At 43.9% G+C, this 15410-nt stretch overlaps 1 protein-coding gene across 1 annotated transcript in view; it reads left to right on the forward strand.

Moving 5' to 3' along the window:
- Positions 1-15410, forward strand: part of PCSK2 (proprotein convertase subtilisin/kexin type 2) — a gene marked incomplete at its 5' end in the record, with an annotated part of 100261 nt that overhangs the window by 81599 nt on the left and 3252 nt on the right. The window contains 3 exons of the mRNA XM_084283476.1: positions 7080-7295; positions 8603-8703; positions 11209-11436. Of these exons, the coding sequence (XP_084139602.1) occupies positions 7080-7295; positions 8603-8703; positions 11209-11436 (545 nt within the window). The remainder of the gene's footprint in view (positions 1-7079; positions 7296-8602; positions 8704-11208; positions 11437-15410) is intronic.

Genomic DNA, 15410 nt, shown 5'->3' on the forward strand with positions numbered 1-15410 from the left:
TTCTAAGGCTGAACACAATGGGATGGCACATGTGAGAACTTGGTGTTGGTGTAATACACACAATCAGCAAGTGTTGGGAAGGGAACTCAAACTGCTTTATGTTATTTAGCTGTAATCCCAAGCATTTTTCATGCAATCTGCTCTTCACTGTGTTATCTCATAACTTTTGTTCAGGGTCAGTAGCCCATAAAGCATGACCAGGTCACTGAACAGTGGTAGTTGAATTGCAAAGATAAATGAGCTCACTTGAGGGTAGAGGTTGGAATAGTTTCAGACACACAAACATCCCTGGGCTGTGAGATATCTGATGTTGGCTCTGGCTGTGACAGGAGACTGCGCTAGTCTGTGCCTGAGTCAGATGAGGCTGGCCTGCAGCGGGCTTAGGGACCAATGCTGCTGTGCCTGGTGGAAGAGCTGTCCAGAGAGCGTGCACTGCCACTTGCTCTTTCTCTAGACACACTTGCCAGGAGCTACAATGGATTTATGTCATGGGATTTTATTATCTGGCTTCTAGACGCCATCTGTGGACAGCAGCAAGTTACGGCGTCTAGACAAAAGGTGTATGTTTCCTTACAGCCCCAGGAAGTCTCCAGCCTAACGTTCTGGGCTGTCCTGAGATGGCTCTCCCCTGCACCGAGACCAGGCTGCTTATACACTCAGTTGCATCGCCCCTAATGTGTTGCATGTTTGCATGTGTATTTCCTCTATGAGCTATGGAGGGGTGTTACTGCAGGTGCAGAAATACAAACTGAAATTCAGAGCAGAGCAAGAAACCATGGTGGTGGACCCAGGACTAAGCAGCCCAAATACAGCAGTGCCAAATACAAGCTAGCTATATCATCTGAGTGAGAGGTACTTCCATTTCAGAGAAGGGGGAGTGAGTCTGTAGTAGCCTTTTATAAATAGGGCTGGCTGGAGCAATGCTGTGTGATTTACATAGCCCGTGTCTGACCTGTGCTTCCCTGTCCTGGGGACCAGACAACTTGGGGTAAGGGGAGCAAAGAGAGACAGTAAATGGCATCTCAGTGGTTGCACAACTCTCTTAATTCTCTTAATTACGGACTTCTGTTCTCTGGTGCCTTATATCCAGAATTATATCAGCAGACATCTAATACTGTAAGCTCAGGAAGAGGTAACTAGCTCAAGAACTAATTCCACCCATGCTTTATGGGTACATCCCGTCTTTAATGCAATACCCAGAAAACATTTCTTTCTTGCTCCTTTATGAGTTCAGTATTTCCAGCTTCAGCAATAGAAATTTAAAGCAGTAAAAGGAAGTTATCAAGCTAAGCTGGTCTCTATCTATTGCATTTTTATGATGTAGGCTTTTATATTAGTAGGTTGCAAGGAATTGCTCATGGACGGAATTAATTTCTTGAGACTTTGCCAGCTCAACCAGAATACATAAGCCATGATCCATTTGTGCATGTGCTGGTGAAAGTGTTATTGCTTCCATAATATGGTTCTACCTAAGAAAATGCTGCACGAGTATAAATTGCCAAGGGAACAATATTAAGAATTTATAGTCTCATCATGGCTCTGTAATTGGGCTCACCAATGAAGGAAGAAAGGACAGCTTTAAAAATGAAATATTTCTCACTTGCCTCCAGTCAAGGCCACGCACATTGCGTTTGTGTTTGAAATACGTTGAGGGTAGCATGCTATCGAAGTATATACAGTTAGATGCCTCTAACTTTATTTTATTGGCAGCCAAGCGAGAATAGGGGAATTAGTTTATGATACGGCAGCCTCTGATTACTCCATTTCTAAGGAAGCCTTACAAGCTTCTTTATACATTGGGAGCCCTTTACTATCATATTGCTATTGTGTCTGGGAATCTAACCACATTATAGCCCCACATGAGTATATCATATCTGTTTGGTATTCTGAAGCTGCCCCATTTATCAGGTGGGAGGGTTTTTCAGGCTCTGGTAGAACAGCCTGACCAGCTTTTCTGACCTCATGGTGGGATACACCACCTCTCAATGTGTACATGGTCCGGGTTTGGAGTTCTGTCTGTGGCCATCTGCTTTCCTGCCATGGGTCGGGGAACGGCCATGCCTCTCTGGGGACAGGACAGGAGCAAATCCCAAGTGCCACTGATTTCTGTTGTGATACTGTCTGCTTCAGGGATGCCTTGGTCACCTGAGGACCTTGGCTCTTGTATCATTTGTGCTTCATGTGTTCCTACAACAGGGTTAAATATTGCCCTTCACAAAGACTCAATGACTTTCATGTCAAGAGCAGAAAGCTGCTGTGTTGCAGTAGCGTGGGCCTACATGGACTGTTTCTAAGTTCCAAATGTGAATAGTCGTTATTGACATGTAAATTAATGTTTTCCTAAGGAAACAAGATGCTAATTTAACCTCAAAATGTAGATTTTGCTGTCTCACTGCCCCCAGGAATGTTTTCTGCCTAATCCGTGTGCCACAGCTCAGCAGCCATGTGCCTTTGCCTTTCAGCAAGGCTGGGAACCTTTGCACAGCACTGCAAGAACCACAGGTGAAACGGTGAGGCCAGGAAACATCACAAACACTGGGAAGTCTGCACAAAGAGACCAGCACTGCTGCTGGTGGAAAGTAAATTGTATGTTTAAAATCTTTTTCCTACTGAAAGTCTAGCTCAGAACTACTGAAGAGAGGATGGGATTGGTTTTTACCTATGTTAGCAGCACCAGAATTATGCCTGCAGAACTGCTGGACTAGAGCTATGCATTATCACTTGTGGTACACAGCCCAGGATCCAACAAAAAGGCATGTCTAGTTTAGGCCAAGCCAGAGCATTTCGCTCGAAGTATTTTGCTTATTTTCACAGGTCATCAAGTTCTTGCTTGCTTTACTGAAACTGATCAAATTTAAGTCAGAGAGTAAATTTTAAAGGGAAGGAATAAATGTTTGAGCAGGCTGATTTATTTTGTTTTTTATTAAAAGTTTTTTTCTCAACATTTTTCAAGTTCCCTCCCCATTTCCCTGCTGTCTCTCTTCACCAAAACTGTATTTTTCCATTCGTTTCTCTTGGATAACAGAAGTCTATCCAGTCTCAACAGTAATTTAGGCAGAGAAAATTGCTCAAGCATTATTTTTAGCCAAAGGAAGTATTAACATTTGCACAATTAATTGGGGGTTTGTGGATGGGAGTTTAGTACTCTTCTGTGACCTAATAAAGACTGGAGTAAATTACATAAAGCATTTTGTTAGGGTTTGGCAATTACAGGGCCCAGTTCTTTGACAATCTGATACGCAACAGTCTTTTGTACTTGGGTGATTATTACTTGACCCAATTAGTTTTAGAAGTCTGCTAGGAGAAACCAGTCAGCCAGCTACTGAAGTCAACAAAATATGAGATGAAAGCACGAGGAAGCCTGACTGAAACACAGCTCCAAGCAGCCGTCCTCTGCGTAACAGCCGAGTGTGTGGCCACTAAGATGGAGAAGGGGAGGAAGAAGCTGCCAGAACAGCCTGTCCTCCCTCCTCACCGAACACCCGGGGGTGAGGCAGACCAGCCAAGGGCCACCAGCAGCAGCAGCCAGTTCACGCAGGATGGCCCTGCTGCAGTTCTGTCTGCACGGCACTCCGTGATGCGTGGCAGGCCTCTGTGCCGTGTTTTCATGCTCGTCCTGCTTGGAAACTTAGTGCTGATCCCAATCCGTGACTGATGATCAGGCTAAAGAGAAGGGTCTGCATCAGAAACATGCCAGAAAGACCACAATGTTCCTTCCATCCAGTTTCAGCAACCCCAGAGGCCAGGCTCTGGATGAAGTGAATGAGAGGAGCCAAAGCAGAGTCTGTGCCCTGTTAGAGGCCCAGCTGTTACTCACATGAGCACTTGTAGCCTTGACAGGAGAGGTCAGGGAAGCTGGAGGAGATCTATTTGTCAAATACCACCAGTATTTATCTGGAAAGTGTGATACAGGAATGAAAACTTTGAGAAACACTGGTTTAGGCACTTGCCCAGCAAGCATGACAAATGAACACAATAACAAGGGAAAAAAGAGTCCAAGATGTACCTCAAGTTAAAATGAATTAGCCTGCAGTCCCCTGCCAGCTCACTTTTGCAAGATAATCAAGTAAAGATGTTTTACTGGGATTATGCTCTTCAAAAGATGAGAAAATGGGCAATAAAGTTTCACAGGGATGTTTTTTGTCAGTAGCACCGTATCCCACGAAGAGCGCTGGAAATAGAAAGCCTGCTGTTTCTGCAGAGAGTGCTTCTCAGTACTGTCTGCAACTTTCCAAACGTTTAGCCTTGCCCAGGATTTAGTTCTGGCTTAGTGCAAGTTGAGGTGTGGGCCTCTTTTGGGCTGCTCCTCAATGCACTGAGATCCATTTTCAGCTCTGAGCGTGATTACAGCTTCAGATGGCTCAGAAGTGTGACTGCCTGCTCTGCATTGATTTGGGGGGAAATGAGCAGGTTTTAACAGGATTCTGGAGGAACGATTCTCTTTAAAATGTATCTTATCTTGCAGCCTCCCCACTTCTTCCTAAATCTTCCTGCAGACTCCCTCTGGTGTTTCTACCATACATCACTGGCACCTTCTCCAGTCATTTTTGATCTAAATGTACAGCAGCTGAAGTTGAGTGACACCACTGACACTTTTGAGGTTCATTTAAGGTTGAGATACAAATAGGAGCTTTCAGCTGGCTTTAAACGTGACACATAATTGACCCCACCGAGATTTTTCTGGTTTAGACAAATACCATCCAGAGAATTGATAATTCACTTGCCCTGAAACCGTGTATTTCTGCTTTGTACTTGGAACAATGCTTAAGGACAGGCAACAAACAGTTTGCCTGTGCAAGCTATCCAACTCCTGCGGGTCTGGCAGTGGGAAATGTAAGCAAACAAGTCCTAAGCATTATTGCAAATATATATTGAACATGGGCTGCCATCGGCTTAGTCCAGTAGCGTTTGATTGCTTCTCTTTCCAGTCCTTCCTGGCTAAGAGGGAAATGAAATTGAAATTAGAATATTAAGAGGTAAATTACTTTTTTTTTTTTTTTTTGAGAAAACAAACAAAACCCAAAACAAAACAAAACAAAACAAAAAAAAAAACACTAAGCCATGCTCGTGGATGTGACAGCTCTAGAATGATATCCCAAGACCATTCTCCCATGACACTAATTGCATGCATAAAACCTGCCCCCCACTCAAGCCTAAATTTCAGTTTCTCTCTGGATTCCACCTGACCCCTCCAACATCTGTTTTGCCTGTTTTCTTCCATCTATGCCAGGCAGGGCCAAGTCTGCTTTCCTATGCTGAATGTGGCAGAGGCTAACTGCCAGGCACCAAACTATTTCTGTGAATTTATGGCATGAAAGTGGCATGTTTCATCTCCCTTCTTCCCTGGAAAGAAAGAGTTGTTAAAGAACGGGTCCACAACATGCCAAACGTCCTGTTCCTGGCACTTGCAGCCACCTGCTTTCTGTGCTGGGCAGCAGCCTGCCTTTTGGGGACAGACGGAAATGTGCTCCAGCTGCCCCTGAGGCTGTCCAAAAGACACAGATGGTGGCAAGGTGCTGTGATGGGGGCTGTGACAGCAAGCTTGTGATGTAGCCTGGGAAGCAAGTCCAGAGACCACATTTGGGCCCTGTAAGATAACAGCAGTCAGAGTGTGAGATGGGATATATAAAAAGGGGGAAAAAGGCATAACTGTTTTCCTTATGCAGGGTGTTTTGTTTGTTTGTTTTGCTTTTTTTTTTTATAATTTGCTGGAATTGCTTTGTTTTTATGTATTTTTGCAACAGTGTCCTCTTGCCTTAGAACACAAATGATTGATCTCAGATCTTTGTGGGAGTTCTCAGGCTGATTTCAGAAGGCTTTTTCATAGTTATCATCTTTATTATGAAAATCTCTGTCCTGAGATGTTATGTACCCCAGTGGCAGCAAACCTGCTGTGCAATTCAATGGATTATAATGCAATTCACTAACATGCTTGAAATAATGAGGTTGCTCTGTTCAGTGGGGTATGATGAAAAATAGAGGCTACTGCTGGGAGCTCAGATTTGATTTAAATTCCTTGCAGAAAAGGTTCCCTATTAAAATACCCTCGCAAGTTGCTATGTTTGTGTATTCCTTAATTTCCATCTCTTGCTGGACAACGAAGAGGCCAGAAGATATTTTTTCTCATTTTCTGCCCAACGTGTAAACGGAGTGTTAAATTGAGGCCTTGCACCCTTTGTGATGCTGTTGGAAGTAAACACTGGATTACATTAGTCAAAACACAGGGAGAAAAACTGTGGCTGTGCTGGAATTGGTGGGGGCCCTGAGCCTTGCTTTCAGTGGCACTGATCTTTTCCCAAGTATTGGGCTTCTCAGGTCCTGCACTCTTCCAGGCAGCCTCTACCTCTGTCTTAGTATGGGATGAGAAGGAGCTTGGTTGATCCCTTCCCACTTCTTCTTTATCTGAAGGTAAGGAAGAGGACACAAATGCCTTTCCTTTAACCAACAGAGATTTTATAGCTGAACTTCAACTTCGGTCTCTCCCATCCATCCCTGGACTTTGCAGTGGTTTCACTAGGCTGTCTTTCTCTAGATGATTCATACGATCTCATAACTTTATTTTCTACTCAGTGGTAGAAGCTGGTTTGCCAGAAAAACAGCTCTGAGTCAATGATACCTATGGAGAAAAATCTATTGAGAGGAAAAGGTGCCAGTTTTGCAGGGTTTTTTAGCCATTGCCCAAACCTAATTGGATTTTACAAACCTAGTGCCTGAGATGACCTATATCCCTTTTAAAAGAACACCTTCCTCATAGCACTTAGGCCTTGACATAAGTGCTAATGAATCCATAAAATGTCTTAGCATTTGGCACAGAAGCCTTCAGGGCATCAAGAAAAACAGGAGATAAATGGAAACGCTCTGTGTGCATGAAGTTGCACAGTTGGCTGTGGCTGCCAGTTAACTAGATTTAATAACCTGTAGAAGTCCATTTTATTTCAGCTTAAGCTTGATGTATATTTTATTTGGACCAGTTTTCTCCTTTAGAGATGCCTAGCTTCACAATTAAATGTGCTGTTCAAAGTGGGTGCTGTTTCCTATTTGCAATTTAACCTAAAAGTGTCAATTTTCCCTTTTCACAGGGCCGGGGTGGGAAAGGAAGCATCTATGTCTGGGCTTCTGGAGATGGGGGCAGCTACGATGACTGTAACTGTGATGGTTATGCATCAAGCATGTGGACAATCTCCATCAATTCCGCTATAAATGACGGACGGACAGCTCTGTATGATGAAAGCTGCTCTTCAACCCTAGCCTCCACCTTTAGTAATGGGAGGAAGAGAAATCCGGAGGCTGGTGTGGTGAGTCCAGATATTATTGTCCTGTCGCTGCTGTCTTTTTGCACTCCCACGACCCATTACAACCCTGTCTGCTTTGGAGCAGCAGATGGTCCTTTGTTGAGATGGATATTTTCTCATCTGCAGTACGTGATCGTGCCAGGACTGTCAGCTGAGGAGATGTGGGATTAACATTGAGGACAGCAATGATCTTCCGTATCTTAGAGCTTCATATTGTTGGTGCTTTATCAGAAACCTGATTTAAAAGTTCAATTGCCCTCTTTCCAGAAGACAGTGTGATAAAAGGTCTCTGTAAAAATCTAAATGAAAAGCATTGACATCTGAAATCATCCTTAATTGTGCTGGCAGAGCAGTCATGAACCAGACTTCTGCTGCACTGGAAGCTGCACAGAGCAGACAGACACTCAGTCACCTACAGAGGAAACGTGGAGGTTCAGATTACCCTCAGAGGTACACTCTCACAGGGAGAGCAGCGTGGAGAATCATGCTCAAGTCCTTTTAGGGGCTGTAGTTACTACTGGAAAACAGGCAGTGTTTGAGTGTAACTGAGATTCTCTTCCACTGGGCTGATCACTGCTCTTCAGCACCTCCACACTAGCAAGGACATAGTCCAATTCAGAGTGACAAATGGAAGGGTGGTAACTCAAGGTCAGCCCTTGCCAAAGGCAGCTATACATTTTGCGTGGCCTGTCTCAAACCCCAGGGACTTTGTCCATTGCAGCATCCTAAAGGCCCATGTGCAGCAGCAGAAGAAAAAATACTGGTTTCTGTCGTGGTATCAGCACTGTGCTGGTGTCAGCTGGAACGATCTGTGGCACCTTTTTAATTTAATCACCAGAAAATTCACTTGTAAGGTTTCCCTCAGGTCTCTCGTAGTGACTAATCTGCATAGAAGGTAGCAACCTGTTACTGGTCCTGGCTTTGGACTTGCACTAATGTTAGCCATCTCAGTGCTGTTAACAATTCTAGTTTCCAACTTGCATGATAACCACGGGAAAATGTAAGGGCTTTGGTTAAACCATGTTTATAGGAATTAAATGATATGCATAGAAGTTTATGAGTCCTAAGCGACAATGAACATTGTTTTCCTACATCATAATTTATTCTTGCATTCCCACCTTCTGTAACTGTCTCTCACCGTGTTTTCAAATTTATACACAAGTCTAAAGAAGAAAATAGATCCTGGGAACAAATACACAATTCATCTGAAGGACAAGGACACAAACTCCACTTTCTATGTTTTTCTGGGTCTGTAGCTGCAAGGACAATGGCCTAGCTGGTTTCATTAATTAAGTCTAATATCATTGCAGGCTACCACAGACTTGTATGGCAACTGCACCCTGCGTCACTCAGGAACGTCTGCAGCTGCCCCTGAAGCAGCCGGAGTGTTCGCCTTGGCCCTGGAGGCTAAGTATGCTGTTAAGAAATTCCTTGGGAGCTCTAGAGAGGAGGGGGCCCAGGGTTTGTTTAACGTTGTTCATCGTGTAAGCTGGCTGTGGCACAGCCGGTAGAACAAGCAGCTGACAAGCTGCCTGAAACAGCAGAAACACGGCTGGTAACTTACAGATGGAGCTACAGCCCTGCCAGAGCCTTACACCAGGCGTCTATGTGCTGGCTGACTTCCCTCTGCCCATCCTCTACATCCACAGCTTCCAGGGGTTTGTCTTCTCCCTGTCTGAGGGACAGGTTGTGTTGTTTCTCCACATGCCCAGTGGGGAATGACCAGCTTACAAAAATGTACGAACGTATCTGTGGGAGTTCATTGTGTTCCTCGTGCTGAGGGGTAACAATACCAAACGGGGATTAAGAGTGATCTTTCACCAAGCAGTTTTGGCAATCAGTTGTTTGGAAAGGGAGCAGTCAGCCTATCCCGTTTTAACAGCCGCGAGCAGATTTATCCTTCTTGAATTTGTCCAATTCTTTTTCATATTGTCTGTGTATTTGGCACCTGTATCATCCAGTGGCAATCAATTCCACAGTAATAATATTTTTTGGCAGCAGTGAGGAATGCTTCCTTTGTTGATTCTCACCCCATCGCTGGCAATTTGCTTTTGTGCTACATAATTGCTGCGTTATGTGAGAGAATAAATGTCCATTGTCCGTTTACCTTCTCCATGCTATTCACGACATTGGAGACCTCTTGTTCATCATCTTTTTTAATGATGAGGAAAAGGTTTTCTTAAAATAACCTACACCAGCTTTTTACTTTGTGTTAAGCCGTTTTATGAAGTGAGACAACATTTGCTCAGCTATACAGCTTCAGTTGCTGTAATCTTGGCACAAACTGAACACTGTGTACATAGGTTTCTTCAGCTGTATGTAGAATAATGAAGATTTAGCAGAGGAGACAAGGTTTATACCGTTAGCAGAGCAATTGTGCTCAGAACGTGACTTGGACCAAGTCTCATTTTTCAGGTTTTATGCACATCAAACAAACATGCCAGGTGCTCAACTTCGGATGATCAATCCTTCTACTATCAAATCTATTTAGTGGGACAGCCACAGGGTAATAAATTAACATGGTCATAAAAATATGAAGACTTAATGAATTTTCCGACCACTGCATGTTTAACCTGGACTACTACCCTGTTATCTCAGTGCTAACTATCACTCCTCTTCTTTTGGGCTGTCCATGAAGACCTTAATAAATCTTGCCAAACAAGCAGAAATCACAGGTAAAAATTAGTCTAACTTTTAGTCTGAAATTGGTTCTCTAGCCTTTGCTGAGAAGACAGAAAAGAAAAAGACAAAGAACTGTCAGTGTCTCCTCTCTTCTTCCAGCCTGACTCTATTGCTCCTCTGCTGTGCTGTGCAGGGTTTCCCTGGATGAGTTGCAGTGCCCTTGGCAGGGGTGGCTAACTATTTCCCTCTTGCCTGCAATGTTTCCCAGCTCATATATATCTGACTGTCTCTAAAAACTAGCTCATCTGTGAAATGGAAAGTACAGTTTTAAGACACAGAGCAACTCTTAAAGGGTTTCACTAAGAATGATGCAAGTGATCTCTGGTTTTCAGCTACCTTGTGTCACCTCAAAGAAATTAAAGGAATTGGCTATTCTGGTGTATGTTCAGCATGTGCACATGCTTATTACTTGGTGCACAGAAAGCTGAAAAACTGATCCTTTGGGGCTGATGGTTTGAATCAGACACATTGTAATGTTGAAAGAGTTCATCATAAAACAACTGGAATAGCTTTAGTTATGTAGAATTACAATGTCAGTGCTAAAGCTTCCAGAAAAAAACTTGCAAGTGCCCTTCCTGTCATCATAATCACTGCAAATCTAGGAAGACAAGAGCTGATGATGAAGGATGATCATGGAATCTAGACAAACGTTAACTGCCTCCATCCGTGCTAGTATATCACCGGTGACAAACCTCCATCATACCTCACAGTGCAAACCCACAGCCCCCTACAGCGCATAACCCATATTCACAGTCTGCTGAAATTAGCAAGACTTCGTTGTTATAGCTCGCCATCTTTATCTGATCAGAGCTTCTCTGGGTGACCCTTGGAAGGTCCATGGGGAAAGCAGGAGGAGCAGGCAAGGAAAAGAGGGCAAGATCTAAGAGGAAGGTTAGACTAAACTGTGTCGTCATCCTTTTCTTTTTGTATTATTTTCATCGTCTCCTATAATATCCCTCCCATTTTATTAGCTTAAAAATTGCACGATAGATATTTAACGTGTAGTTGAAAGCAGTTGCTGTCAGAAATGACTTTGTAATTTTGGGGAAGTGCTACACAATTAAAACCTATTCTTCTTCCCACTGAAATCATCAGAAGCTTGTTATTGATATGTATGTAGAAACAATTTATGTGTGACTCACAGAAGCAATTTTTACCAAAGGGCCTACTTCAACACACTGTGTTTCTTTAATATCTGTGGGTACTGTACTGTTGACATGCTACTCTTCCACAGCTTGGATCTGACATGGAGAGACATGCAGCATCTGACAGTCCTCACCTCCAAAAGGAACCAGCTTCACGATGAAGTTCATCAGTGGCGCAGAAATGGCGTTGGGCTGGAATTCAACCACTTGTTTGGCTACGGTGTCCTAGATGCAGGAGCGATGGTTAAGATGGCAAAAGACTGGAAGACCGTTCCCGAGCGATTCCACTGTGTTGGGGGGTCAATACAGGAGCCTGAGTAAGTGCATAGTCTAGTGTTTGTGGTTCACCTCTTGCCAGCACTGGAGAGACTGCAGGCAGGCAAATATCTTGACAAAGAACAAGATAATCAGAGAAACATAATGAACACTTTATTCTAAGAAAACTTAACATTATAAGTAGCATTGCAGATATTTCAGTAAGCTGATAAAATGAATGACATGATCTTTCAATTCCTGGCTTGCTGGAGGAAAACTGGGCGCATAGGACAGCTGATCTGTAGCATCACTGCGAGTGCCAGTAGTGCTAATAGCAGCATCCATTTCTCCTAAATACTTACAGGTGGGTTTGTGCCACAGTTTGTATCAATAAACAGCCTGTGCATGAGGGAAAACCCGAGAAGCTGGCACCGTAAATTACATAAACTGCTGCCACATGAAATATCCGTCAGCCAGGTCATATCTCCTTGTGACCAATTCCAGTAGACAGTTTTATCTCCAGAAGACTGAAACAGTCATCTACAGGTAGCAGTGATTCAGTTTCAACATTACCTCATTTAACTGTGTTTGGTTTATGTTCTTCAAATCATTAATGCAGGCTAGGTAGTCAAATTATTTTCTGATTACCTTTGTGTGCTAAAGTGAATGAGTCAACAAGTGAATGAATTAATACTAATTAACTACAACAGCTATAGTTCAATTTAATTGTTTGAAATACTAGCCTAATAATGGCCAATTTATGTCTTTAACATTTGAAATTTGACGTTTCAGTGCCATTTTTGAAAGCATCATTATTCTATTGGAGGAAGAAATCAAATCTAAATGCTGCCCTAGTAGATAGCTCAGCCAGGAAAAGACTAAGTTCACTCCCAACCCCCAGATGGGTTTGTATTTGCAGGATCCAAGGTTCTCCAGGTGAAATCTGAGTTTTAATCGACATGGCCTACATGTGCTTACAGGTAGGAGACAAATGAGAGGGTGCTGAAGCTGAATTTGAGCTCTCTCTAGTTTATTCCTAATTTAAGTGCCGACTGATGGTGTTTGCGAAGACAAGGCATTTCATTTATCTCAGTGTGGCCCCATTTTTAGAAATGGAGATCATGCTAGAGGGAGAATTTCATTATGAAGGTTTGACTGCATGCATTAGGCAGTGTGGTTGAGGCTTGCTGGGAACAGATTGGAGTACTGGATAGAAAAGGTCGTGGCATGTTCCGAAGAGCTGCTTTCCCTGGGTGATGGCAGAGCATTTCCTCTGTCCCAAATACCTGGCGCTGTGGTAAGGCTCCCCTAGAGCTGTGGCTGCCCCAAAAACTCGAGTTGAGCAGTACGCTGGCTTGTATTGGTGTCTTTTGAGAGCAGCGCCTAGAAGAGCACAGACATAGGTAAGGATGAGATTTTAAAAGCGTACAACAGCAGCGAAGTTGTTCCAACCAAGTCAGTCCCTGCTGAAACCTCCTAATGATACTGCAGTAAAGGCTTAAGTGTGCACTCGGTATGGGTGAGCCCCTATATGTGACACATCTATACATTAATGGTGCTGCTATAGTATTTATGTCCGCCCAAGCAAATGACAGCAGATAATGAACATGATTTGCAAATTTACATCTTTTGAACTGAACTGTAAATAAAACTGTTGAAGATTTAGTATCTCCAGAGATTTTCTGGAAATAAAAACTCCATTTTTGCCATAAACAATTGATTTATTTTTTCAGTTTGGTCTTGCGGCAGCAACATTTACTATATGCATTCTGTATGTATTTATATAGCTAAATATATTTGTATATATAAATGTATATTTTCCCTATATACTTGGGTAGGTGAATAGTGGCAGAGAGGTGTGTGCCACAGCAGCACTGTTGATTGGCAGAAGCAGGGCAGGAAATTACCTAGAGCCTGGAACACCCAGAGTACTGGAGGAATCAGTACTGAAAGTGCAGTATGTCTCTGCTGCCTGCAGAATCACTTGTTAGCAACGGGAACTTTCCCTGAGAAGGGATTTTTGTTGGGTCGGCAAAAAGAAAAAAAAAAAAAAAAAAGGACAAACCTTATGATTGTGGCTGGCCCAGGGAAATACAAAGATGATTAAATCAGTGATAGCTCATTAGCTGTGGAACAGAGGCACAGGAGCGAGCTTCTGGGAGGCAGTTAGCTCCCCCTGCTCATCTCTGAAGCTGGGTCCTATGCTCCATGTGAAGGCAAACACACACGGCACAACTGGGCAGCGGTACCCAAGGGTGGAAAACCCATCTTCTGCTCCTTTTGTGGCTGGCTCCCCCAGCCCCTTGTTCTTTTAGTTTCTTTTGGGAAATTCACCTGGCCTAGAGTAATTATTCCAGTGAAGCAGAGAGCACTGTATTCTAGTTAATAGGAAAGGGGCAAAAGGAGCAAGCCTTTTCTCACGTGTTTCAGTGAGCTAACTTTGCACTGCAGCCCTCATAAAGATGGAGAGAAGCTGTCGGGCTGTCTGCAAAGCAGATGGAGTGGTAACACTGCACGTTCTCCTATTTGTTTGATATTTTGTTGTTGATAGATAGAAAAGACTCGTGCTGTGGGGTCCTCTTTCATTCACTGCAGGAGATACAAAGCACTTATCACAATTCTCAGAATGAAGCATTGTTTAACAACGCGCTGTCCCTTGTGTGAGATAGCTGTGAGACGATGCCAACTCAGATTGTTTTGAGGATGCTGCTTCCCATGCAGAGAAATTTCAAGCATATGGCAACTGTGAGATTACATCCTTCACCTCTGGCTGGCATGTAGTGCAATATTCTTGTGCTGCAGGACACAAAATGTATCTTGAGGGTATTGTACTGATGTGTTCAAATACTTTAGCTATACAATATTTACGTTAAACCAGCTTCTGCAACAGGGCATCCTTAAATTCAGAACAACACCTTTTGTTTCTTTTCAGTGTAAGATAAGTGTTTACATGCCTTGAGGATCTGGGTGTGAATGTCTTTTTATGCTGCAAGTATTCCCAAGAAGCCTATATCCTATGAAAGCAAAGCTGAGACAGGCCTGAGCTAATTACCAATGCACTGAGCAATACCCGGAGCTCGCCTCAGGAAGAACAGAATTCCTGGAAATGAGGCTTGAATGAAACACTCACTGCTCTCTTAAGACTTCGCTATTTCAGTAGCAAAGGGAAAGGTTTGATTAATACTCAAATTTCTTGTGAAAAGAAGGCGTTCCATTAACACAGTCAGGCCGGTGTACCTTAAAAGGGGACACCCTTTTAAAAAGGGACACTCTTCCTCATTTTACTGCAAAACCTAGGTTTTGCACAGAGACGCCGTGAGCACCGGGAGCGGTAGTAAAATGTCACTGGAGTAATTGAAGTACGTGGGCCAGGCACCAGCATCCTCAGGGCTGTGCAGGGCCCTGAGCAGGGCTGCCCAGATCTCAGCTGCAAGAGCTGGGAAGGCATCGGAGCAATGTGCTCTCCCCCAGCACGCTCTCGCCTCTTCTGGCAGCGCTGGAGGCGTGCTGGGGCGATGCTGCTGCCTGTCCGGCACGTGGGGAGCCCTGAGCACCAGCCGGGGTAATGTTGGTCCTTTCAAGTATGGCACTAACCATGCTGACAGCTGCTGCTGAGACCATTCATTCATTCCCAGCTGCGACTCCACAGAGTGGGCAGGAGGCAGCCTGATGCTCTTGCAAGGGAGCTGCCAGGCCGTGTATCCTCCGTGCCTGCAGCTCGCCAGCAAAGGAGCTCGGTGTGTTGATGTCAGGGGTCTGCCTTCTGCTGGGTGACAGAGTCCTTGCACAATAAACGTTGCAGGACTGAGCCTATGTGCCATCTGGGGATCTGGTATGCTTCTTGGTACAATTCTTCTGTCCACCCTCACATGGACAATGGTACTTCACTGAGTTCACCTTCTTCAGGACTGACTTATTACAACCAGGAGATTTGTGACTGAAGGTTTAGCACTCTGGGAGCTCAGGAAACAAGCGCGACCTTTTCTCCTCTGTGTTCCTGTATGGGAGCAGTTTAAGGACAGCAATCTTCGTGGAA

This window comes from Netta rufina (genome assembly GCF_964035555.1).
Source record: "Netta rufina genome assembly, chromosome: 3".
Lineage (NCBI taxonomy): Eukaryota > Metazoa > Chordata > Aves > Anseriformes > Anatidae > Netta > Netta rufina.